This window comes from Coffea arabica, chromosome 11e (genome assembly GCF_036785885.1).
Source record: "Coffea arabica cultivar ET-39 chromosome 11e, Coffea Arabica ET-39 HiFi, whole genome shotgun sequence".
NCBI lineage: Eukaryota > Viridiplantae > Streptophyta > Magnoliopsida > Gentianales > Rubiaceae > Coffea > Coffea arabica.
In genome coordinates this window covers 59,493,674-59,518,895 of record NC_092331.1, presented here as the reverse complement: position 1 = coordinate 59,518,895, position 25,222 = coordinate 59,493,674, and the positions used below count along the sequence as shown (strand labels likewise).

Below are 25,222 nucleotides of genomic sequence, written 5' to 3'. Positions count from 1 at the left end.
TCTATTAATATTCAAGCTTTATACTTTATCTTTAGGGCTTGAATTGATTTCTATTAGACATTGTACAAATTTGGTTTAATTTGTTAAAGAAGAATGAATTTTTTAATTTTTTTTATCATCGATGACCTCCGTTTTTATTGTTCAAGTAATTTTGGTTTCTATTTATTAAGTTTTAACCCGTAAATAGTTAGCAGTCTCATAACCATTTACGTAAATTCAACTTTTCTGCCCGCGTTCTCCGGGCAGCTCCACATTAGCTTTTTCGGTCTTCGATTCTATTAAAAAATGTAAGAACCGATAATTCACATTTCATTACAATAATTATTTCTCATTTCCAGAGGTGTATATACATTACGCATACATATCAGAGAAAATAAATTGCTCTTTTTCTTTTTCTTTTTCGAGCATTGAATTGGTCAGAATAATAGTTCTCTTTTGTTGGGATTTCAATATCTTTGAGGTGCAGACATTTCTGGGGGGCACTTTTGAACTGGAATTATTATCTGATTCCAGCTCTGTTTTTTTTTTTTTTTTTGTTTTTTTACTATGCTTTGCTTGCTTGCCTGCACTATCAATCTGTTCTCCTCCTCTACTGGGGGTAAAGTTTTCTACTTTGTTGAAGATCAAACATGTGATCTGATTATTTGAGCTCTTTTGGAGCAAATTTGTGATCTTTGGTTGGTTTTTCCTACTGGGCTTGAGCTATTTCCACTGTTTTCGAAGGATTGGCCTACAAGTTTGGGATTTGTGGCGGCCCTTTCGGGTATTTGGGTTGTATTTTAGAGTCTTTGGCTGATTTACTGAACCTGGTTTGAGCTATTTTGGATGATTTTTGTCGGGTTTTGTTGGAAATAGGAGTTCTGTATAAGGGCTAGTTGGGGAATTTGTTTGAGGGCTTTGGGAAAGGGGGAGGTGGGTCTTTGGTGAAAGGTGTGATTTTGGGAGTTTTTTGATGCCATCTGAGTTCTATTTTAGGGGTTGTGAAAGATGGGATTAGTTGGAGGAGGTGATGGTGAAAAGGTGGAATCTTGGGATGTTGGAAAATCAGAGGGGAAGAAGAAGAAGAAAGAGAGAGGTGGTTCCGTGGAGACTGGATGTTGGAGGAAGTTAAGGTTTATTGGCAGCTGTATTTCTTCAAGATCTAAAGTGGATAGCTCTATCAGTGGCATCAGTACTCACTATGGTATTTGCAAGATTCCTTCCTTTTTCTCAATTGAACTGATTAAGGTTGAGTTAATTGTTTCAGCTAAGCTTGTTCTCAGTCTACATGAACACTTTCGTATCATATGTGGTGAAATTGTGCGTACATGTTCTGCTTGTGTGTTTTACTTAATTCGCTTGAGCATGTTGTCCTTTCTCCGGATTCCAGAGCATGGTCAACATCTTTTTTTCGTGATTTCACGTGTTCTTTACTTATTGGTATGCCAAGCTCTAGGTGATATAAGCAATGCCTCATGAGAAATTTCAGATTTTGGTTTGAGCAATTGAAGTCAGATGGTGTTATGGGTAGGCAGGTAGCTTTCACTGTCCCAGTCCCACCATTTCTTCCCTTGAAAACCTGAAAATGAGACAAAAATTGGAGGGAAGGTAAAAGAAATCAAAACACAAATAAGACTTCCAGTATAATCTAATCGTCCTTTTGTTGGCTGTGGGGTGGGGGAGGTCTTCGCTTTTTTCATGGATAGAGTACCTCAATGTTTGTAGCTTATTCCTTTTTAATCTTTTTGGATATTTATATCATGAGATTTGTATATTCTATACATGGATTGCAACCTCTTCCATGGACCAATGTGGGATATATCCTTTTGTTAAAAGGAAATGGTATTGAAATTCTTAAATTTGACATAATTGCTAGTCTTTAGACTACAATTTGCGAAAGAAAAAATCTTAAGGAGTACTTGAAAGTCCTTTTTTATTATTTCTTTATTGTAGCTTATGACAGTAATGGATTGCCACTGTAACCCATTTTTGGTAAATCAATTTAATATTCTGCGCATGCCCTTAATGATTTTGACCAAGTATTTGAAATTTCTATACTTAATGGAAATTGACGTTTTCTAGTCTAGTTGCAGAAACCAATTCAATTAAGGGGTTGTAATTTGCTAGGAAATCAATTTGAATGGTTCAAATAATGTCAGTGCTGGGAAATGTATTTGATTTTCGATGCCTTTTAGTCAAACATATCCCCATGACACGCATGGATAATAACAGGGATAAGAGACGAAGGGAGACATTTTATCCTTGGTTGCACATAAGCACCAATTGGCAGGTGGTTATTCAAACTTCTGATGTTTCCAGCCTCTCGCTGCAGATATGAGAGTACCTCATTTAATGGGATTAAAGTTATTACTTTCTGTTGTTTAAGTCAAGCATCTCATAGAACCACTTCAGGACCTTCCATTGATTCTCTTGTAGTGCTGTCTGACTACTTGCTCATGTTTGCTCAGTGATGTCTCCATACTGGTTGCCTTTGTCTAGTATTTTCCCTGTGTAGCACATGGCTGTGATTTCTTGGAATGTGATAGTCTTCAAGAATACTGTGTGCTAAATGCTAATTGCTAAACAAGATAAATTCTTCCTAGGTTTTCTCTTCTATACAAGATTATATCCTGTACCTTATGTTTTCCACTTTTGTGCATGTCTGCAGAAAGCAAGTCTGCAAATGACACTAGTCGAGATCAACCAGCTGCTGCAGTAATTTCTTCGACAGCCACCAGTACTGCAGAAAGTAATTCATCCACGTCCAAACTTGAAGAGGAGCTAAAGGTTGCTTCTCGGCTTCGAAAGTTCACATTTAATGATCTGAAACTAGCGACCAGAAATTTTAGACCAGAGTCTCTTCTTGGTGAAGGAGGTTTTGGTTGTGTATTTAAGGGATGGATTGAAGAGAATGGAACAGCGCCAGTGAAACCTGGAACGGGGCTTACTGTTGCTGTGAAAACCCTCAATCATGATGGGCTTCAGGGTCACAAAGAATGGCTGGTTTGATGCTTTCTTGAATAACTTTGCTTTTGATGCTGTTTTTCTAATTTGTCCTTGTTAACTTTTGGTCATTCTAAATTTTTAATTAAATTTGGCAGGCCGAAGTAAGTTTTCTTGGTGATCTTATCCATCCTAATTTGGTTAAGCTTATTGGTTACTGTATTGAAGATGATCAAAGACTGCTAGTTTATGAGTTCATGCCTCGGGGAAGCTTGGAGAACCATCTCTTTAGGAGTATGTAATTAGTACTCTTGTAAATTTTGTTCAATGATAATTTCTTCTCCTCATGTTGAATTGTAAAAGTGATACTTTGAAGAGATCATCTTGTCTATGTATGACATTTGACAAGCTTATACCCGTTCTACAAAACCAAAAAGTGTATAAATAAATAAATAATAAAATGACAAGCTTGTAACCCATTTTGTTGAGGAATATGTTTGAAGTGCTAATTATGATTTATATGGACTTATGCATGTGCCTCCCTGTGTGGGCTTCCATTTAGGATACGGGGTATTTATATTTGTCATGTTGGAGTTCGCTGTATTTTATTAAATGTGGTCCCACAAGCTTCAAGAAATGGTATGGTTATTTCTGTACTGGCTGAATGGCCTTGCTACTTATTCCACAAGCTTCTTTATGTATTACCAATTCATTCTGTTTTAGTTCAGAGTGTTGCTCATTTTATTGTTCCATTGATGCTTGAATGCAGGTTGGCTGACTCTTGAAATTTCTAATGCTATCTCTTTAACTAAACATACATCAATTCTTGCCTAATTATGAATTAGGGTTGTCTCAGATGGTTAATGAATTTCTTTACCAATTCTTTAACTGGGTTTGGTCTTCCATCATCCTCCCCTTGAGTAGTAGGTTTTTCCATGATAAAAGGGGAAAAATGGTGTTTCTAGTCCTGGTTTGATGAAGGTGCTTGGGTGCCAGAAAGAGTATTGGAGTAAAAGAGAATATGAGTAAAAAGCGAGGATGTAGTAAGGACATGTATCTTCAACTTTACCTACTGTTTTTGTTTTCTGTTCTTGAATATTGGTTTGAGTATTGGTGTCTGGATATCAATGGTCAATGTTATGTAGGTGTCACTTACCCAATCCTTTTTCTGATCAGAGTCAGATTCATTGAATGATAATACTCATAGATCATGGTGAGGGATAGTAATACTGTTGAAATATCCTTAGCTACATGCTTAATGCCTTCACATAATATTATGATGGAAATAAAGCAAACTGTGGACATCTTTCACAATCCTGTTTCCCATCTTCTTCCTTATCTAGTTCTCTGATTGTCTGTACCATTTTTGAGCCTGGTATCAGAGGTGTAATTTTAATCTGACGGTACTAAGAAGTATTCACTTCATTCACTTTGTTGTTGGTACTGTGGTGCTATTGCAACGTAAACGTAAATACTGGCTTTGCATATGATTTTCCATTTTTATTTCAATTTAACTCCTGTTCTTTTTGTGCAGGGTCCCTTCCTCTTCCGTGGTCTATCAGGATGAAAATTGCTCTAGGTGCTGCAAAAGGTCTTGCATTTCTCCATGAGGAAGCAGAGAGGCCAGTTATATACCGTGACTTCAAGACCTCAAACATCCTGTTAGATGCAGTATGTGATCAACACTTCAGAATTTATATGAATTAAGTTGTATTATCATTTTGGGAAATGCTGTTTGAGTCTTCAAAATTCTGCTCTGGTTCCATTTTATTCTTCTATTTTGCAACTTTTAAGACATTTGATTGCTTATGTTGTGTATATGTATCAATTTAGTCCACCATGTTTTTACTTGACAGTATTTCGTCCACTGTGTTTTACAGTTTGTATGTTTGCTTTATAGCTAATTAACCAAAAATAATCAAACTTTAGGATATTGGGGATTAATTATGCCATTAGTGAAACACGAGGGACAAAAGTAGGTTGTGACTAAAATATGCTTGGGCTAAAATATGGCGAGTGCAAGATATGATGTACTAAATTGAGATCAGTACAAAGCACAGAGAACTAAACTGCAATTGGGCCATTTACCTTTTACCTAATAAAACATCATTTGTTTGTAGGATTACAATGCCAAGCTTTCTGATTTTGGACTTGCCAAGGATGGTCCAGAGGGAGATAAGACTCATGTCTCTACTCGTGTGATGGGAACATATGGTTATGCAGCCCCAGAATATGTGATGACAGGTAATCTTGATCTCTTGTTATAATTATTATTGATATTTGTTTCTTGCATGCTATTCCTCTAGAGAAGAAAGAAAGATAGAAAAGGGGGCTGTGAAGGCAATAAAAGTAGGTTACTCAATCATATTGGAGGCTTAATTTTGTCTTTTCCAAAGCTTGACCTGTAGTGATGGATGTTTCACTGCTGTTGGAAAATATGCTAATCCCGACCCCTTGTTGTCTCACAATTTTCCATTGCCGTGTGTGCCCGCTTGTCTTGTGAGAATGAGGGGCTTCTGGCATATCTGTGGTCATTATTCTTGCTACCGTTTGAATTGGCACGGAACTTGGCTACTTCAAATAAAAGCCCAATTAACATGGTCATAGGACATTCATCTGTTTGATTATATACGCTTGGCTGCTGAGTATTCTATTCTACGTGCTACTTATATTCGATGTCTTCATAGGACCAAGGCAGCGCAATCATGTCAATACATTGAAGCTCACACAGAAAGCTGGAGCTAGACTAGCTTTTCTCACTAAATCATCAGTAATTCTAATAACTAAGATTTTTATGTGGTAGAACAATACTTGACATTATGGATGGCGTGTTTAGCTTCTCTTTTTCTTGAGCTTCATTATGGAGTCGAGTGTTTGGTGGCTGCAACTTACCTGGTCATTGTGTATTTAGCTGTTAATTTCTAATCAGACGTGTAATTTTTTTCTCAGGGCACCTTACGTCGAAGAGTGATGTCTACAGCTTTGGCGTGGTTTTACTCGAGATGCTAACAGGCAGGAGATCGATGGACAAGAACCGGCCTAACGGGGAGCATAACCTGGTAGAGTGGGCCCGGCCTCATCTTGGCGAGAGAAGAAGGTTTTATCGATTGATAGACCCTAGGCTGGAAGGCCATTTTTCGATTAAAGGTGCACAGAAAGCTGCACAATTGGCTGCTCGCTGCCTTAGCCGAGACCCAAAAGCCAGGCCGCTAATGAGTGAAGTTGTGGAAGCCTTGAGACCTTTGCCTGCTCTCAAGGACATGGCCAGCTCATCCTACTATTTTCAGACCATGCAAACTGATCGCGTAGGATCCAGTCCAAACACCAGAAATGGTATAAGATCACAAGTTGCATCATTCACGAGAAATGGACAACATCCTAGGAGTCTTTCCATACCAAATGGCTCTCATGCTTCTCCGTATCATCATCAGTTTCCTCAAAACTCACCAAAACCGAATGGTAAACAATAGGGGTGGACTGGAGTTCCCAGGACGCGTTTCTTTTCCAATCCACATTCTTTTTCTTTCCCCAAATCACGAGCATGATTTGTTGGCCCCCTGGTGTTTTAGATGATGACTGGAAAAGGGAATGGAAGAGTATGGTTTATGGTGTTGTGGTCTTGAGTGGTGTAACTTCCTTTTGGGAAAGAATGTAATGTAAGCACAGCTGAATTTAGTGGAGAAAATATTTATCTGTATCCAAATAAGAAACCCTCCTATCTCTACTCCTCCCCCATCCCTGATTCCTGCGTTCTCATGCGGGAAGGGGAAAGAAAAAGGTCCAATCTGGTAATCGTCTGACGGTCTGGGTACAAATTTTTAGCATGTATATATCAACTTCTTATTGGGCTCATTGTTTGGAATACGTGAACTCCTTTGCCTTGAGTCGTAAAATGGACGTCTCTTTGCTGGAACAGAACTTTTGACAATCAGCACGATGCATGAAGGAGAGGGAAGGAAGAGGGGGTGGGGGGTGTAAGGAATGATTGATCAAAAATAACTTTTCCTCCCCGGGTTCGAAGGACCGGGGGGAAGATGGTGTGGAATTCTTGATGAAACGAACTTTTCCTTCCCCGAGTTCTTTGAACTAATTAACTAAACAAAAGCCCTTCAACTTAGAACAGAAAGTAAGCCCCATGAAAAGTTTCGGAAATCAATCTCAACTTCTGATGGGATTACTATTAATCATCATACATACCAGAACAAGTTAATAAGATTATGCCTGGCTAATTCGAATACTTATTTTGAACATTTACTGTTCAGAATCTTGGTGCTCATTGGTAAACCAACCTTTCAACTCATTGGTTCCACTATTTGGTCCTTAACAATCAATGAGATTTATTTAGACGGTCATGCCAACTCGAACACAAGTCAGTTGTAATCTCTCTAAATAGTGATGTGTACAAATTATAGAAATTAAAGGAAGATAAAAATTTGTTAGCTGTGTGTGAGCTTTAATGGCCTATCAACTAAACCGGGAGTTTAGTTAACATGCAATTTTACGAAATCATGTCATTATTTCTTGCATCCGTACAATACATAACCAGATATTTTGCCGGTAAATACTTTTCCAAATAGCGAGTAGATTCGGATTTTACTAACTTTTTAACTACAATTTCTGTGTTAAACTCCCTTCCATTGAGGCAAAACGTTTCCAATCTGCATGAGAATTTGCCTTATTAACACTTTAAATACAACCTCTTAGTAATCCCTTCTTGCATTCACTGGCATTAATTAGCATCTTGTGATGTACTAATCCTCTTCAGCTACTTCTACCAACTTTTCTCCTTAATTTGATTCCATTAGCTTTTTGGTCACGGTATTAATTTCAGAGTTTGGACCATGAATAAACAATTTTCTAATTAATTATAAACATTAAATATCGGTATTAATAAGTAGTATTTAAGAACCATGGAATGCTCCATGCTTCCTTATGGCTATAAGTTTCTGCCCACTGATCAAGATTTAATAAAACATCTTCAACACAAAGCTGCTGGAAATCCATTGCCATCCCTCGGTCTTATAGATCGAGGAATGCGATCTATACAATACGGAACCGGATGATTTGTTCAGAGGGTCGAATAAAGATGTTAGATATTTCTTTGTTAAACCTGAGAAAAAGGTTAAAGGCGGCTCAAGGCTTAGAAGGACGGTTGGGACTAAAGCAACGTGGAAAGGTTCAAACAAAGGTAGCTTAGTGCATGACTTGAGAGGAACGGTGGTGGGATTGAAAAAGAATTTCGTATGCATATTGAATAGTGGCGAGAATGGTACGGGCATTCATGGCGGATATATTATGGATGAGTTTAGGCTTAAGGATTCTATCCCAAACATTGTTCTTTGTCGCGTCAAGAAGAGGCCGCAGCAAAAGAACCATCAAGATCAAGACCGAGATATTGATGCCAATACAAGTGAGTTCAGTATGATTTCTGACGACGTAAATCATGATGAGGGAGCCATCATATGCATGCCCACAGCCGATCAAGATCAAGGTCAAGATGTTGATCACGACTTAATTGACATTGACGAGTTGTTACCACCTTTAGACGATCAAGAAAGCAGCAAGCAGTTAATTAATGAGGATCATCATCAAGGTCCCCCAGTTGAACTCAGTATTGAAGATGCTTGTGATTATCATAACACTATGGCCATGATTAAACATTGATCAAAATGGCAATGGATCCTTTGCAACCGAGGAGTTAGTGCCATGCATAAGTTTTGGAGCGAGCGAGCGATATTATCAAGACCGTTCAGGACGTCCCTTGATTCTAAACGTGGAAGCTGATTATCATAAACAACTGGAGGAAGCATTAATTGATCCAATGCGGTCAGTGGACAACCAGCCCTCTGTGGAAAAACCATACGCCACCGCAGGACTTTTATCTGCAATCAACAATGCCGGAGAGTTTACAAAAGACACAGTAGAATTTCTCTTAGGTGATTATGACTAAAAAGATGACATAAAATTCTAGATCATAAGTTCCAGAATGGTTCTTCAAGGTTTATATGGAATCTTGTGTCGATTTGTATGCATATAGTCTAGACTTTGTATCCTTGTTTAAGCTTTCTTTAGTTATTGCAAGTTTAGCCACCCTGTGACATATGTTCTGTCTCTCTTTCTAATTGAATTTTCCCCCCCTCAAAAATCTCCATTGCTTGCTAATAAAATGGTAATAATGAGTGACATTCTTCTTTTTTTTTTTGGTGCATAGAATACATATTATAGGGTTGGTTTATTTTTTCCCTTTGGGGATGGGGGAAGGGGGCTTATGTTGCTCAAAGTTAAAGGCCAGCCAATGGTGATGGTTTTCTTCTTCTTTTTGGCGTTCACTTCTTCTATTGTGTGCAAATATTTGCAATTTAAGGAGTATCTTTTGCCTTTTGCTCATAGTTCTATTATTCATTTTGAAAGAAGCATCCGACAAATGAGCTCACAGCTGTGACTTATTCTCCGAGCTTGGCAAAATCAAGAATTGCACATTCTCCGGTGTTCTCAATTAACCAAAGTGTGTACAGTGTGTAGGATTTGTTTGGATAGAGTATTATTTGAAATAATTACTATAATATTTTTTGTGATGTGATGTATATGAGATAAAAAGATAATTAAAAATATAAAAAGGTGGATTGGAAAACGTGTTTATATTGCAAGCGATTACAAGAACTTTTAATTCTCACCAATCCTATCTTTTACAAAATTTGGCACTTTTTTTATTTGATGTTTGATAAATATCTTTTCTCGACAATTAAAGAAAAACAAAATTAGGAACATTATTAAACAAATGTACATATGAATATCCTCTTTCTATGACTTGCATGGAGGTAGAAATTGTCCCTCTGATAATTATCTTGAAAATTAGTAAAATCATTACAATACAGTTCACAATAAGCCCCAAAAAGGGTCTTACAATCACAAAAAATCCCTCTTGTTACATTATCCACAAGGACAATTAGCAAGCCCTTGTAATTTATCACAAACCTCAAGGGATAATTGTAAATTAACCAAGTATTTAATGTAGTTTTGTTGATTTTTGCCATATTAAATTAAAAAGACATGAAGGAACCTGTTATTATTTGTTTTTTTTTCCCCTTGCCAATCTCGCAAGTTCTTTTTTCCTCAATTTTCTATTCTTTCAAAATAACCGACGGCCCACAACATTCCCCCCTCTCCCAAGATAATCCAACGGCCAAGAAAAATCAGCGTAATAAACTAGGTTAAAAGTTTTGGAAGCATTTTCCAACACATCCAGCCTCATATTCTCTGTCTCTATTTTCCCCGTCAAACTCCCCGTCGCAGCTTACAACCCAACGCCGCCAACCAAACCCTCCTTTCTCCCTCCTCAGTCGAAATTTAGCGGCGGAAAATGGTGAAGGGTCCCGGCCTCTACTCCGATATCGGCAAAAGAGCCCGAGGTATTTATCCTTTGCTCTTTCAATTGTAGTCCTGTTTTGTTAAGTTTCGAGGATTTTCGTACTGTACTCACAAGATGTTTGATGTTTTGTCTGTTAGATCTTTTGTACAAGGATTATCAGGGCGACCACAAATTCAGCGTTACCACTTATAGTCCCAATGGAGTGGTGGGTTCTCTCTCTCTCTCTCTGTACTGGTTTGTGTGTTTTTTGTATACATATCTGTGTATGGGTTCAAATGGGTCATGTATGTATGAGCTTGTTTTGCCGATGAGTGTTGTTTCTGAAAGTTTGATGTGCTTTTCGGCTGGAGTTTCGTGATATATTGCAGCTGGAAAAAGTAGTCTCTTTGATTTACTTATGGAAGAGGAAATATTTTCGTTTTAGCTACTGTTGCAATAATGACAAAGGAGAAGAACATGGGGGGAATGTCGTTATTTTGGCTTTATTTACTTTGAAATGCTAAGTTTAAATGTCACTTAACTGTGTACAATTTGGACTTGCAAATTATTAATTTGGTTACTCAACCCCTCCCCCCCCCTCCCCAAAAAAAAAAAAATAGCGCTTTTGGGAAGTGTTCATGCCTGATTTCTCTGGTGTGGATGAAAAGCAAGGGAAATTATTATATCCTCCCTGTATTTGTTATGACCCACGAATCATGATCATGAGGTCATGATTGATCATATTATTAATCCATGATCCTTTTATCCATGAATCATGATTGATAAGGTCATGTATTGTTCTTCTTGCAATTTATTCTCAAGGCAGTTATTAGGCTCTGCTGTTGATAGGTACTCTTGTGAAAGAGTTCCTGTAGGGGGGTATGGCAGCCTTTCCATTGGTTAATACTATTGGTCAATCAAAGAGTTTATAGAAAATGCTGGTACTCTACAAGCATCACTGTGTAAAATGTTCCGGCTTTGGTTCTTTTGTGTATTTTTTTACAAATATTATCTTTTTGGAGATAGAAGAACTTCTCTTTCAAATTTGCACATCTGCAGCTTAAAACAACTGAGAATACTCTTATTCCAGGGAAAAAAAGTTGTTTTATGGTATTGTTATAACTTTCGAAACAAGTTTTCCAACTGTCTAATAAGCTTTGCCCGTTTTCCTGGAAGACCACATAGGCTGCAGTTTAAGATAGCAACATCCATCATCACTTCTACATTGATTTCTTTGTTATTCACATATGGAGAGGTTTTAAGGTCCCAAATACACTGTCATAATGTCAATCTCAGTCATTATATTAGTTGTTGATACCTGAAAGTTTATTTTAGTTTGTGCTATGAAGGTCAATACGTTGTTTCATTGACTAATAAATTATCTGTCATTGAGTCAATATCCAGGGCATTAGTACGGGGTTTAAATTTTTCTGCAAGTCGGTGCTTTTAGTCAGAGCTTTATAATAGCATTTATTGTTTGCGTGCTGCTACTTGAGCTGCATACATTTTTTACTTTTCTAGAGCGCAAATATGTAAATATTTTTGCTATTTTTTCAGGCCATTACAGCATCTGGACTAAAGAAGGGTGAATTGTTTCTGGGTGATGTCAACACGCAGTTGAAGAATAAAAACATTACGACTGACTTTAAAGTCGACACCAACTCCAAAGTAAGTTGTTGAAGTTGTTTGGCTTGTAGTTATTTCGTCTAAAGGTGGAGATTTCCTTCTGTAATTAACGGTGATTCTGAATTATAATCTCATTTGTTAGTCATAAACTGGCAGGGTTAGTATGACATGCTTGTTTCCATTAAGTTGTACATGTAAATGTAATTCTATGTGCAAGTAATGACTGAAACAAAAGAACATATACTGTTGTCGTTGTTGTCTAGGTCAATATTTGGTTTTACGGCATTCGAGTTGTGATGTAACTGTAATATTTGCTGTTTTTGAATCCTGTGCTCTTAGCATGGTTTGGATTGTCCCCCATTATTGTGGTTTATTTTTCCTTCCAAAAAATTTTCAGTTGAGGCATGTTATTGCTAGTTTGATCTCTTCTCTGGGTTTTATTATGTTGTTTGAACATGAAAGAGCTTTATGTTATTAAAATTTGCATTATGCAAAGTAGATGCTTGCAATTCGATGTTTACCAAGGATGGCAGCCTATTTGTGTAAATCAAGGAGTGCCTTAGTTAAAAGATTTGCATGTAAGAGGGCCAAAAAAGAAGAAAGGAGATCTAGGTGATGATTAATTTGTCCTTAAATCAATTTAATGTAGGCTTTTCTACCCTTTTCCTATTTATCTACGGAATGGTCTGAGGTCTTACATAGTGGTTGCAATATCATGATGCGTATGTTTGGCTTGCTTATGTATATGTAGGTTTTCACAACCATCACTGTTGATGAACCTGCACCCGGTCTGAAGACAATCTTTAGCTTTGTTGTCCCAGACCAAAGATCTGGCAAGGTACTATATATTTTACGGGTACTTCTTCCGTATCTCTTGCAAAATGATGATCAGGGCTGACCGGTGAAATGCCAAATTTGTTCTGATTCTGTTATCAGGTGGAACTCCAGTACTTGCACGAATATGCTGGAATTAGTTCTAGCATTGGACTTACTGCAAATCCAATTGTCAATTTCTCTGGTGTGGCTGGAAATGACAAGCTTGCTCTAGGTACTGACGTCTCTTTTGACACTGCCACAGGGAACTTCACTAAGTACAATGCTGGTCTTAGTTTTACCAATTCTGACCTAATTGCTGCATTGACCTTGTAAGTGCCCTTTCTTTTTACTGGATTTTAATTGAAGTACCTGCCGTGTCACTTATAGCTAGTTTGGGAGTTGAGATTCCAACGGAATCAAAAAGAAAGGAAGAGAGAGGTGGATTTCCCTACGTTTGGGACTTTCAAGTGAGACAGAAATGAAAAGAAATGAAAGTTCTTTCATAACTTAACATTTCCCATCTTTTCTTTTCTAACCTAAACATCCAAACTAGGTATTAAGTTGCTTATAACCACTTTAGTTATTACATGCTTACTTATGTATACACACTCGTTTTTTTAAGATCTTCCTGATGATGGTGGTGCGTGTTCATAATTTTTCTTCTGAATGCTGGGCTATAATTTTTTTTTAATTATTATTATTATTATTTAAGTTTCTTGGTTGATGAGTTCTTTGTTAACACAAACAGGAATGATAAGGGCGACACCCTCACTGCTTCCTACTACCACAGTGTTAGCCCATTGACTAATACAGCAGTTGGAGCAGAGTTGAGTCACAGTTTCTCTACCAACGAAAATTCTCTCACCCTCGGAACACAGCATTTATTAGACCCATTAACCACAGTGAAGGCTCGCGTGAACAACTACGGCAAGGCAAGTGCTCTTATCCAGCATGAGTGGCGCCCGAAGTCTCTCTTAACCATATCAGGTGAGGTTGACACCCGGGCAATTGAAAAAAGTGCAAAGATTGGGTTGGCTGTTGCTCTCAAGCCATGAAGCAAATGATTACCATTGGCTTGGGTAGCACCCCGGCAATGTTTGCATGGGCAGAGCAAATAAATAGGGCAACAAGAATCTAGTGAAACTTTGTTTCCTAAATTCAATTAATCTTTTTATGTGGTAGAATTGGTTTTCTGATCTATTCATAGTTTGGCTGGTCGGAACCTGTCTGGCTTGGTATGACTTATTTTGACTTGGTGATGGTGAATTGAACTTTCAAGCAAAGTTTTGTATGAGATGCTACAATTGGTCTAAGCTTCTTCATATTGGTTGTCCATTCCGGACCCAGATGTGCGACATGAAACCTCTACTGCAGGAATTGCATTTTAGAACTCTGGAATCTGAAACCGCTTCAGCTGTGGCATTTCGGTTCCTTTCTGATTGGTGGTAATTGGCATTTTAATTTGGAAAAAAAAAAGAGCAATTAAATTGCATCCATCCAAACATACAAATTGTTGAAATTGTTTGTAGCTTTCAAATTATTGCACTCTATGATTGATTCAAATGTATTGATATGGCACTAAGAGCATACTAAGCATGTCCTCTCATGATACTATGGATTGGTCATTGGTCAAACCCTCAAAAGTGCAACCGCTGCTACTACTCAAGGATCACCGTGCTTACAGCCTCTGACCATGCAGCGACTAGGAAGCGAGGTCTAGCTTCTATTTGGATTGAGAATTTGGAGCCTAAATGTTTATGATGTTCTGGGGAGATACAAGGTAGAAGTGAGAAACAAGTAGGATATGCGTGCATCTTGAACTGTAGCTTATAAGTTTTTGCAGGGTGATGCCGGAAAAGAAGAAGAAGAGGAAGGGACTTTTAGCATAATAATTTTATACATTCGACATATGATAACAAAACGCCTCTCCTCCTTGCATTGTACTCTGTCGTACTTAGACAGACGTCATTTTAGCTCTTCACAAACAGATATAATTAAGTCTTACATAACCAAATCAGGCTTAATATGCAGTATCCTGCCATCATGATCTGTGCAGTGCCATGTAACCTCATCATTCCTGCCTTGAAGTATAAACCATCTCTGATTTGTGTCTTGTGAAGCAATGTATCTTCCCGGCTTCTGCATTTGCGCTCGCAGCAGCTTCCGTTCTTAGGCTTGAAGCCAGTAGCAGCAACATAAATAGATCGAAAGTGTAATATAGGATGTGTATAGAACTTGTTATAGAACTCTCAATCCGTTTAAAATTAAGTATTAGCCGTAAATATTGCAGCAGACTTCTTGTGTGATTGCTTGTTTGCATGCTGACAAATAAAATGCATAGGATGGCCACAGCTAAAGAACGATCAAGATCATGCATAGACTTTGGAGTGAGCAACATTGATCAAGATCATTCAGGTCCCTTGATGCCAAATGTGGAAACTGATTATCAAAAACATTTGGGGGGAGTAGTAATTGATCCCATGGAGGTGGTGGTCTTTCAGGTGATTATGACTGAAAAGATGATATATAAAATTATAGACCAATGACTCCGGAATGGTTGTTCAACATTTTGATGGATTCTTCTGTTGATTTATACGTGCACAGTCCAGACTTTACTATTTTTCAGTTGAGCTTCCTTTTATTTTCTTGCAAAATCTAGCCAATTAGAAAATCTCTGTGAAGTATAAACTGATTTTTTTTCCCTGTTTGAAGGAAGCATGTGGCTGGTTATTAGTGGCATATTCTCGAAGCTTGACAAAATCAGGTATAGCATATTCTATGACGTTCTGATTCACGTCTGCATTGAAGCCGGAGGTGTACAGCATTTGGTGGCTAGCTACTTGATGAAATAAACCGCACATTCCTTTTGAGGTTCATTAAAAATTTAAAATACGCAAATTCCTTTCAAGTTTATCATAGTTGCCAACATATTAGCATTTGGCAATGAAGTACAGCTTCTTCTTCTTCTTCTTCTTTTTTTTTTTTTCCTGATGACTGAATTTTTAATTGCCAAAACAACAGTTATAATTGCAAGGACTTTTTAATTCTCACAAAATTTTATTGTTTTCACAAGATTTGACACCTTTTCTTGTTCTCCTTGGCCTTTGATAAATATCTTTCCTACATAATTAAAGAAAAGTAGAATGAGGTATATGTATAATTAATTGTGAATTATCCTCTTTCTGTGATTCATACGGAAGTAGAAATTGTTGTTTTAAAAACTAGTAAAATCGTTATATATATATATATATATATTTTCTTTCTTTTACAATCTCTCCTATCTTACTATCCAACTCAACCTCCCAAAAAACCATTGTAATATATAATTCACAATAAGCCCCAAAAAGACACTTTTTACTTGAACAACAAAAAGTATTGGACAATTAGCAAGCCCTTGTAATTATCACAAACCTCAAGGGGTAATTGTAATTTCACCAATTGTTTCATGGTTTTTTTTTTTTCCTTTTTTCCACTGGTGCCAATCGCAACTCTTTCACTCTCACAGCCCAACCATTTTTTGAAGGAATCTCACAGCCCAACCTGAAAAGCCAGAAAGTCCTCCTCTAATTCGTTTCCCTCAATTCTAAATGCCAAAATAGACGACGGCTCATAACAATCTTATATCAACCCCCTCGCGAGATCCAACGGTCAAGAAAAATCAGCGTAATAAATTAGGCTAGGAGTTTTAGTGGCATTTTCCAACGCAAGTAATTTTCTCTCTATCACATTTTCCCCGTCGAACACCGCATTTCAGCCAACAACCCAACGCCACTTACCATTTACCAAGACCCTCTCTCTCTCCCTCTCTCTCTCTCTCTCGCTCTCTTCGTTGAATTTTAGCGGCGGAAATGGTGAAGGGTCCCGGCCTCTACTCCGATATCGGCAAAAGAGCCCGAGGTTATCTTTTATTACTTTTTATTATTAGTCCTTTTTTTTTGTTAAGCTTCGACGATTTTTGTATTGTAATATCCAAGATGTTCCATATTTTGTCTGTTAGATCTTTTGTACAAGGATTATCAGGGCGACCACAAATTCACCGTTACTACTTATACAGCCAATGGAGTGGTGGGTTTTTTCTCTCTCTCTCTCTCTCTCTTTTTTATGTGTTTTTATATTCGTATCTGTGCATTAGTTCAAATGGGTCATGCATGTATGGGCTGATTTTACTGATGAGTGTTGTTTCTAAAAGTGTGATGTGCTTCTATGGCTGGAGTTTCGTGAAATATTGCTGCTGCAAAGAGTGGGTTCTGTGATTTACTTATGGACGGGAAATATTTTGGTTTTAGCTACTGTTGCAATTATGACAAAGGAGAAGAACAGGGGAGAATTTAGTTATTTTGGCTTTATTTACTGTGGGAAGCTAAGATTAATTGTTAGTTATCTGATACAAATTGGGCGTGCAATTATGAATTCGTTTTTTTTTTTCCCTTTTTCCCTCCAAATTAGAGCTTTTGGGAGGTGTTCATTTCTGATTTTCTGGTGTGGATGAAAAGCAATGGATATTGTTATATCCCTGTATTGTTCTTCTTGCAATTTATTCTTAAGGAAATTATTAGACTCTGCTGTTGATAGGCAGTCCTGTTGGGGAGTATAGCAGCCTTTCTATTGGTTTAACGCTTTTGGGCAATCAAAGCACTTATAGAAAATGCTTATCCTCTAGAAGCATCATTGTGTAGAAAGGTCCAGCTTGGGTTCTTTGGTGTATCGTTTACGAATATCATCTTTTTGGAAAGAAAAACTTCTCTTTGTAGTTTGCACTTGTGCAACTTAACACAACTTAAAAAACCCTTATGCCAGGAAAAAAAATTGTTCTGTGGCTTTTTTATAACTTTCGAAGAATTGTTTCCAACAGTCCAATAAGTTTCTATTGTCTGTTTTCCTGGGAGACCACATAGGATGCAGTTAAAATAGCAACTGCCATCATGACAGTTCATGAACTGAGAGGTTTTGAGGTTCAAATTCTTTTGTTATAATGTCAATGTCTGTCATTATATCAGTTGTTGATATCTGGTAGTTCAATTTAGTTGTTTGTGCTACAAAGATTAATGTGATATTTTGTTCATTGATAAATTATCTGTCATTCGTTTGACAAAAAAAAAATTATCTGTCCTTCAGTCAATGTCCAGGGCACCAGTGTACTTTTAGTTATAGCTTTTCTTATAACGTTTATCATTTGCTTGCTGCAACTTGGGCTACATTCATGTTTTTGTTTGCTAGACTGCAAATAAATATGTGAATATCTTTGTATATACTTTTCAGGCCATTACATCATCCGGTATAAAGAAGGGTGAATTGTTTTTGGCTGATGTCAACACCCAGTTGAAGAACAAAAACATTACAACTGATGTAAAAGTTGACACCAACTCCAAAGTAAGTTGTTGAAATTGTTTGGCCTGTAGTTATTTTGTCTGAAGGTGGAGATTTCTGTCAGCAATTTCCAATAATGATGAATTTAATTTCATTTCTTAGTCATATAAATCTTAAGTTTGCACAGTAATCAGATACAAAAGCGATAAGGAGGTTAAGTTTATAAATTGAGCTTTTGCCCAAAAAAAAAGTTTATAAGTTGAGCTTTTGTCCCAAAAAAAAAAATAGGGGCTTGTACATAGAGCTTTCAACCAAACTGGCAGGGCTAGTATAAGCAAGCTTGTTTCCAATATATTGCATTTATAAATGTAATTTTATATGTAAGTGATGGAATTGTAGTTTGAGCTGATATAAGAACGTGGACTGTTGGTTTTTGTCGTCGTCTAGTTCAAGATTAGGTTTTAGGGCATTACACGTTTGATGTATCTGTAATATTAGCAGTTTTTGAAACCCATGCTCTTACCAAGGTTTCTTTGGCCCCATTATTGTGGTTTATTTCTCCTTCACAAAATTTTCAGTTGAGGCATGGCATCGGCAGTTTGATCTCTTGTCTGGGTTTTATTATGTCTTTTGAACATGAAAGAGCTTAATGTCTGTGAAATTTGCATTTTGCCAAGTGGATGCATGCAACTCTATGTTTACCATGATATCAGCCTATCAGCATAAATCAAGCAAGCAGTGTCTCACTTAAAAGATATGCATGTGAGAGGAGCTAAAAAGTTGAAAGGAGCTCTAGCCCCTTGGTGATGCTTATTTTGGCCTTAAATAAAATTTATGTAGGAAGGCTTCTCTTACCTGTTCCTTTTTACCTACATGGTTGTCTGAGGTCTTCCATAATGCTTATGACATCATGATGTGTAAATTTGGCCAATTTATGTATATGTAGGTTTTTACAACCATCACTGTTGATGAGCCTGCACCTGGTCTGAAGACAATCATCAGCTTTGTTGTCCCAGACCAAAGATCTGGCAAGGTACTGTATCTTTTTACAATTATCTTCCTCCATTTCTCTTGAAAAATGATTATAAGGGCTGACAGTTGAAATGTCAAATTCCTGATTCTGTTATCAGGTGGAACTCCAGTACTTGCATGAATATGCAGGAATTAGTACTGGCATTGGACTTACTGCAAATCCAATCGTCAATTTCTCTGGTGTGGCTGGAAATGACAAGCTTGCTCTAGGTGCTGACCTCTCTTTTGACACTGCCACAGGGAACTTCACTAAGTACAATGCTGGTTTTAGTTTCACCAATTCTGACTTAATTGCTGCGTTGACCTTGTAAGTGCCCTTTTTTTTTTTTATTGAATTCTAATTGAAGTACCTGCCATGTCAGTTAAGTTGCATATAACCACTTTAGTCATTGCAAGCTCACTTTTTTGTGTGCGTGTGTGTGTTATAAGATTTTCCTGATGATGGTGGTGCATGTTCATTGTTTTTCATCTAGATGCTGGGTTATAGCTGTACTTTTTGTTTCTCATTTTATTTTTTATTTTTCATTTTTTAAGTTGCTTGGTTGATGAGTTCTTTGTTAACCCAAACAGGAATGATAAGGGCGACACTCTCACTGCTTCCTACTACCACAGTGTTAGCCCGTTGACTAATACAGCTGTCGGAGCAGAGTTGAGTCACGGTTTCTCTAGCAACGAGAACACACTCACCATTGGAACACAGCATTCATTAGACCCATTGACCACAGTGAAGGCTCGTGTGAACAACTATGGCAAGGCAAGTGCTCTTATCCAGCATGAGTGGCGTCCCAAGTCTCTCTTTACAATATCAGGTGAGGTTGACACCCGAGCAATTGAAAAAAGTGCAAAGATCGGGTTGGCTGTTGCTCTCAAGCCGTGAAGCAAATGATTACCATTGGCAGCCGGCTATGTTTGTACGCACAGAGCAAATAAAGTAGGACAGCAAGAATCTAGTGAAACTTTACTTCCTAGAGTGCGGTTAATCATTTTATGTGGTCGAACTAGTGTTCTGTTCTATTCACAATTTGCCTGGTCGGAACCCGCCTGGGTGGGTATGACTTATTTTGACTGGTACTCCATTTTGATTGTGGTGGTGATGCCGATGGTGAATTGAACTTTCAAGCAAGTATTATATATGGTGCTACAATTGGGTTAACCTTCATATTAATTCTCCAGTCCGGACCCTGATATGCAACTTGAAATCTCAACTCCAGCAATAGCTCTGATGCTCTCCTGATTCTGAAAAGCTTCAATGGCTTCCTTCCGATTGGCGGCATTGTAATTTGGAATGGATGAATGACTAAATTGCAGTCTTTCCAAACATATAATGTTAACAGATTTTCAACTTGCATTGTTAATATAGAACCAAGAACATACCAAACTTATCCCCACAGAATGCTTTGCTTTTGTCATTGTGTTATACCCTTAAATTTGAACCCGTATTTCTCGTACTTCCTCAGGCCGCTGGCGACTAAATCTCTGGTCAAACGCCGTGATCTTGATCTCTGACTCTTTGACTGTTTAGCCGGTCGACTAATCTTTATTTAGCTTGAAAATTTGAAGCCTAAAAGCTTTTTCTTTTTTGTTGTTCTGGGGAGCCAGGAAGGAAGATGGAAGTTATAAACAAGCAGATGGCTTATCCATGTAAGCATTCTGATTACAAGACTACTACAAAGACTGTATACTGTATGAGTTTCTGAAGGGGTCACGCTAGAAAAGGACAGCATTATTTTATATACCATTCGACATATGGGAACAGAAAGCCCCTTTCCCTGCATTCTTCTCCATCGTACTTAGACACACGTCTCTTCAGCTATCACAAATAAGTCTATATCTTACACAACCAAACCAAGCTTCATGTCCAGGTTATTATACATGCTAACATGCATTCCCTGCCAAAAGCATTATGTGGACTTCACACTTCATCAATCCTCCCTTGAAGTAAACCATCTCTGATTTGTGAAGCAATATCTCTCACTGCACCCGGACCATGTGGGATGAAGACAGAAGAAGACTTTGAAGAGGCACCTATCTCTTTCATTGTGTCAAAATACTGAGTAACTAAAACCATGTCCATGACGTCCTTGGAGGATGTTCCAGGCACATTTGAAGCAAAGCCAAGCACGCTGTCCCTCAGTCCATCGACAATGGCTTGACGCTGACGAGCTATGCCAAGTCCAGCCAGATATTTAGCTTCCGCTTCTCCTTCAGCTCGCTTTATCTGCAGTATCTTATCAGCTTCTGCCTTTTCGCTAGCAGCTTCCCTTAGTCTTGAAGCTAGTAGCAGCAACACGAATAGATTCAAGATGTAATGCAGGATAAGTAGAAAAACTAGCTGTAGAGCTCTCAATTAGTCAATTTCTTTAAAATTGTTTAGAAGTCAGGTTGCAGCAGATTTTCTGTTATATTACATACTTCCTAAATAGTTGGGAATGTTGCTATGAAGCGCAACAAGTTAGTCCAAGAGAAGCAACAACCAAAATTAGAAATTCTACTTAGACCAAGTACAATCATCAGCACATCAAACGTGGAAGACTCTCATCCAGCTACTAGTGTCAGTAAAAAATGAGATCATGAGTCTTCACTTTTCCAAACAAGAAATTACAAACTTAGCCCTTTATTACATATAAAGTAACATATACCTGCATTTATCTCGTTCATGGCCCTTTTGACTTGCACATCTGGTTCAATATCCACAATGAGCGTCTGAACTATTTCATAACCATAATTCGACATGGCCTAACCATCAACAAAGAAGAAAGAAAAGGAAACAAGCTGCAAGTTAGAACCTACTTTTGTGTTGACTCTAACTACAATGAATTACACTTGCCTTTTCAAGTTCCTCCTCAACTGCTTTTGCAATTTCATTCTTTTGCTCGAAGACTTTGTCGAGTGACAGCTTTGGTACACTTGCTCTAACAACTGAAACATCAAAAGCATCCCATGAGAATCTCATGTGTGGGGATAGTTGATTCAACCTAATAGTTTAGTTAAAACAATTACCAAGCCTAAGAACCTAATCCTATTCTACATCATCCTGAAATTTTAGCAGATACAAAATGATTTCTATCAAGTTCTTCTTTGAACCATTCCTCCAAAGAGCCATCCGTAAGTTCCAATCAGATAAGTCAAAACTAAAAAGTTCAGGACATTCAGAATTCTAATCAGACGTACTTGACACAAAGCATCAAAAAAATGAATAATGATCAGAGGAAAAGAAAAACAGATACTCAGAGAAGGAGAGAGCTCTGAATGTTCTAAACTGTAAGAGTGGATGGAGAGCTAAACAAATAGATCTGTAGCTTACAGAATGAAGCTATAAAGTCAATATTATTTACCGTCAAAGACATAAGCCTGAATCTGCTCCTTGGTATTACTGAGCCTGTAGTATGCATCAGATGCCTTTTCAGCTAAGGCTCGATACTGAATTGAGGCAACCACCGTCACAAAAACATTATCCTGTATTAAATAAAAAACTTTTAGAAGAATAGATTTGAAGTATACATATCTCTGTATCTAAAACAATAAACCCCTCCACAGTACAAGTTTTAAAGGAGCATCTTGTAGCTTAATCACGGTTCTATCCTCTCATAAGCATTCTGACAAAATATGTATGACCTTTCATATCCTAAACTACATGGAAAACATGTAATCAGCAGAAAGAAAAAATAATTAGACTCTTCGATTCTGTCTCATATAATAAGTAGAAATCCAAGAGTTAAATTCCAAACCTCATCACCGTAACAAACTTGAACTGAAAAGATAGAGAAATCGACTGTGATAAACTATTAACACAAAAAAAAGGGCTTTTCGTGGAAAGAAACCTTTGTCTTGGTTTCACATTTAATATCAAGATGCTGCACCCGCAATGACAGATAGCCTCCTAGCTGACTTCCAACACACCATGGCACGCAGTGACAACCAGGCTCAAGAACATCGTTAAATTTCCCAAAGTTTTCTTTGATTGCCACAGTGGACTGATCCACTTGAATGCAGCCCAAAGCTTGTCCCATTATCGATCTCCCTATTAGGGAAAATAGAAAAATAATCAACACCTATAACGACAGTTAATGACAATCAAAAAGCAAGCAGAAGGCACGACAAAGACACCCCTTCATCTGGTACTTCAGAGTGTGCCACTAAGTACCTGGGACAAAGAGCAATTTCACAACAAGTGTCTCGAAAAAGGATTCAAGGATAACGCCAATTTTACCAGATAACTCTCACACACTTTGATTTTGGTATAAGTTACAATTGAAACAATGGGAAGACATTTTAATCAATTCCAGGCCACTCAAAGTGCGTCACTTCACATGTAAGAGGATAAGCAGAGAAATGAAATAATTTTCAGAGTGCTACTAGTCAGCAGAGAGATCATTATGTACGGGATAAAATACCCAAAAGCTCAAACTATCATACGTAATACACATCTCCACAGTAACCCAGCAGAAACACTACCCACCTCCAACCTCTAGAAAAACAGGAAATGTACCGACATATCAACAATTAACAAAGCTAGGAGACTCACGAACAACGAAGACAAAATCGCTTAATGGAAAATTTGCATGTGACAGAGGATCAATCTTGAATCCATTTAAGATCGTCGAAAACACAAGTGAGATACTGGCATCAAAGCGATTCCAATTTTCCGAGACAAAAGCGCAGCTTGATCAAATCAACCAATTCAAGAGACAAATTCTCTAATTACCTGGAGCTCCAAACTCTAAAGGCAAGCAAGATGGATGTTTCACTGGAAATTAGAAGGAGAATGAAAGAAACGATCCTTCCCCTCACAATTTATAGTAGCTTTGGCTGAATTTCCTAGAAATTTCTTGTTGTCATGTCTACCGCTGAGACTTCTAAACACCAAATGATGATATCCAGGGAAAATTAGAAGCAATTTCCTCCTCTCTTTTTTTTTTTTTTTTTGGGTAAGAAAAGGCAATTTCCTTCTTAAAAAGGGCACCAACAAAATTAAATGCAGTCAGCAAGAAGTTGCTGCCATCTGACAAAACTGACCCCGTTTCCTTGTTCTTATCCTGGAATATTGAGGTTTCTACCGTTAACGTATTGCAAACGAAAAGGAAAATGAAGAGACGAGTGGCTTTAAATCGTTTTCGCTTCCCATTCCTTTTATCCCATTGCTGAAAAGTCCAAAGATTTATTTCGATTCGAGGAAACTAGCTGCTAAAACTGCAAGGGGTAGTATTTTACATGGCTGAGGACGACAAGTCTATGGGCAGTTTTTGATAGCTGGAGGAAAATAGAAATACTACTACTGATATAAGTAATAGTACAGTTTTATATTACGTGGGGTTAATTCCACTTTGTCCCCCCAAACTTTGGACGATTATCCACTTCAGTCCCTAAACTTCAAAATGGAACACTTAAGTCCATAAACTTATAAATATCTCCCACTTAAGTCCCTAAACTTATAAAATGGGACACTTAAATTCCTAAACCCTTATAAAATGGGACACTTCGACCACCAACGGCATTCAGGATTTGTTAACAATTTTCCTTAAGTGGGAGGTATTTATAAGTTTAGGGACTTAAATGTCCCATTTTGAAGTTTAGGGACTGAAGTGGGTAATCGTCCAAAGTTTGGGGGGACAAAGTGGTATTAACCCTATTACGTGAGTCAAACAGTCAAAACTGCAATCCGGGATAGGGTTCGAGGGAGATCACGAGGAGGATCTCTTTTTTTTTTTTAATCTTATTAATTAGACGTGGGCAATGCACATGATTTTCGGGTGCATTTATTTTATTAAGATTGTAATCTTTGAAATATCCCTTAAAGCTACTAATAACGATGCGTAATCTTTTTAATACATACATGATCCTTGTTTTTAAAGAAAGTGAATTTTGTCCCCTCTAACGCTATTGGATTGTAAATTTAAAGCCATGACTAATGGTGTACAAAAAAGTGGACAAGTCAAATTGTCAATTTCAAAATCAATTGGTCCGATTGAATATTAAAACCAATATTATGTATTTTTAATATAAGCAACATATCATTTGAGAAAATATTTATATTCAAACATGTCTATTATACTCTCCGATTGACAAAGAGAACAAAAAATAAACCCGTCTCATTAAAATTCAAATTTTCTTTTCTATTCTATAGATTATAGAATGCAACCCTTAACATCATCAGACTGTGTGGAACAGAGT

The 25,222-nt window shown here is 37.5% G+C and overlaps 4 protein-coding genes and 1 long non-coding RNA gene across 6 annotated transcripts; 4 read left to right on the top strand and 1 right to left on the bottom strand.

The window, feature by feature from the left end:
* The first annotated feature begins 406 nt into the window (after positions 1 to 406).
* Positions 407 to 6,646, top strand: LOC113718977 (serine/threonine-protein kinase PBL34-like). The gene is made up of 6 exons (XM_027243923.2): positions 407 to 1,183; positions 2,648 to 2,982; positions 3,081 to 3,216; positions 4,457 to 4,593; positions 5,043 to 5,166; positions 5,872 to 6,646. The coding sequence occupies exons 1-6, from the start codon at positions 988 to 990 to the stop codon at positions 6,390 to 6,392; spliced, it is 1,449 nt and encodes a 482-aa protein (XP_027099724.1). The 5' UTR covers positions 407 to 987; the 3' UTR covers positions 6,393 to 6,646.
* A 3,500-nt stretch (positions 6,647 to 10,146) lies between these two features.
* Positions 10,147 to 14,047, top strand: LOC113719392 (mitochondrial outer membrane protein porin of 36 kDa). The gene is made up of 6 exons (XM_027244601.2): positions 10,147 to 10,331; positions 10,429 to 10,496; positions 11,828 to 11,938; positions 12,648 to 12,734; positions 12,833 to 13,041; positions 13,461 to 14,047. Exons 1-6 carry the CDS (start codon positions 10,283 to 10,285, stop codon positions 13,765 to 13,767), a joined length of 831 nt encoding a protein of 276 aa, XP_027100402.1. The 5' UTR covers positions 10,147 to 10,282; the 3' UTR covers positions 13,768 to 14,047.
* A 1,054-nt stretch (positions 14,048 to 15,101) lies between these two features.
* On the top strand, positions 15,102 to 15,560 carry LOC140021097 (uncharacterized). The gene is made up of 3 exons (XR_011825068.1): positions 15,102 to 15,213; positions 15,317 to 15,337; positions 15,425 to 15,560. It is a non-coding gene; the product is annotated as an uncharacterized lncRNA (long non-coding RNA).
* Positions 15,561 to 16,394: 834 nt separating this feature from the next.
* Positions 16,395 to 20,210, top strand: LOC113717596 (mitochondrial outer membrane protein porin of 36 kDa-like). The gene is made up of 6 exons (XM_027242351.2): positions 16,395 to 16,609; positions 16,710 to 16,777; positions 17,972 to 18,082; positions 18,966 to 19,052; positions 19,150 to 19,358; positions 19,622 to 20,210. Exons 1-6 carry the CDS (start codon positions 16,561 to 16,563, stop codon positions 19,926 to 19,928), a joined length of 831 nt encoding a protein of 276 aa, XP_027098152.1. The 5' UTR covers positions 16,395 to 16,560; the 3' UTR covers positions 19,929 to 20,210.
* Positions 20,211 to 20,665: 455 nt separating this feature from the next.
* LOC113717595 (hypersensitive-induced response protein 1) lies at positions 20,666 to 24,252 on the bottom strand. 2 transcript variants are annotated; one of them, XM_027242348.2, is made up of 6 exons: positions 23,757 to 24,252; positions 22,873 to 23,072; positions 22,387 to 22,507; positions 21,879 to 21,970; positions 21,691 to 21,787; positions 20,666 to 21,325 (listed from the first exon to the last, which is right to left on the bottom strand). In XM_027242348.2, exons 2-6 carry the CDS (start codon positions 23,059 to 23,061, stop codon positions 20,964 to 20,966), a joined length of 861 nt encoding a protein of 286 aa, XP_027098149.1. In that variant the 5' UTR covers positions 23,062 to 23,072; positions 23,757 to 24,252; the 3' UTR covers positions 20,666 to 20,963. The 2 variants fall into 2 exon arrangements, with proteins under 2 accessions (XP_027098149.1, XP_027098151.1); XM_027242350.2 differs by having other exon boundaries at positions 23,577 to 24,055.
* Positions 24,253 to 25,222: the final 970 nt, after the last annotated feature.

What these genes read in the sequence shown, in the direction of transcription:
- LOC113718977 (XM_027243923.2), top strand. Translation starts at nt 988, where the DNA reads ATGGGATTAGTTGGAGGAGGTGATGGTGAAAAGGTGGAATCTTGGGAT. An exon ending in CAAACATCCTGTTAGATGCA is followed by an intron (nt 4,594 to 5,042) that starts GTATGTGATCAA and finishes ATTTGTTTGTAG; the next exon opens with GATTACAATGCCAAGCTTTC. An exon ending in CCCAGAATATGTGATGACAG is followed by an intron (nt 5,167 to 5,871) that starts GTAATCTTGATC and finishes TTTTTTTCTCAG; the next exon opens with GGCACCTTACGTCGAAGAGT.
- LOC113719392 (XM_027244601.2), top strand. Translation starts at nt 10,283, where the DNA reads ATGGTGAAGGGTCCCGGCCTCTACTCCGATATCGGCAAAAGAGCCCGA. An exon ending in TATCGGCAAAAGAGCCCGAG is followed by an intron (nt 10,332 to 10,428) that starts GTATTTATCCTT and finishes TTTGTCTGTTAG; the next exon opens with ATCTTTTGTACAAGGATTAT. An exon ending in CTTATAGTCCCAATGGAGTG is followed by an intron (nt 10,497 to 11,827) that starts GTGGGTTCTCTC and finishes CTATTTTTTCAG; the next exon opens with GCCATTACAGCATCTGGACT.
- LOC113717596 (XM_027242351.2), top strand. Translation starts at nt 16,561, where the DNA reads ATGGTGAAGGGTCCCGGCCTCTACTCCGATATCGGCAAAAGAGCCCGA. An exon ending in TATCGGCAAAAGAGCCCGAG is followed by an intron (nt 16,610 to 16,709) that starts GTTATCTTTTAT and finishes TTTGTCTGTTAG; the next exon opens with ATCTTTTGTACAAGGATTAT. An exon ending in TTAATTGCTGCGTTGACCTT is followed by an intron (nt 19,359 to 19,621) that starts GTAAGTGCCCTT and finishes TAACCCAAACAG; the next exon opens with GAATGATAAGGGCGACACTC.
- LOC113717595 (XM_027242348.2), bottom strand. Translation starts at nt 23,061, where the DNA reads ATGGGACAAGCTTTGGGCTGCATTCAAGTGGATCAGTCCACTGTGGCA. An exon ending in TTGAGGAGGAACTTGAAAAG is followed by an intron (nt 21,788 to 21,878) that starts GCAAGTGTAATT and finishes GTTGATGGTTAG; the next exon opens with GCCATGTCGAATTATGGTTA. An exon ending in CATGAACGAGATAAATGCAG is followed by an intron (nt 21,326 to 21,690) that starts GTATATGTTACT and finishes TGCTGCTACTAG; the next exon opens with CTTCAAGACTAAGGGAAGCT.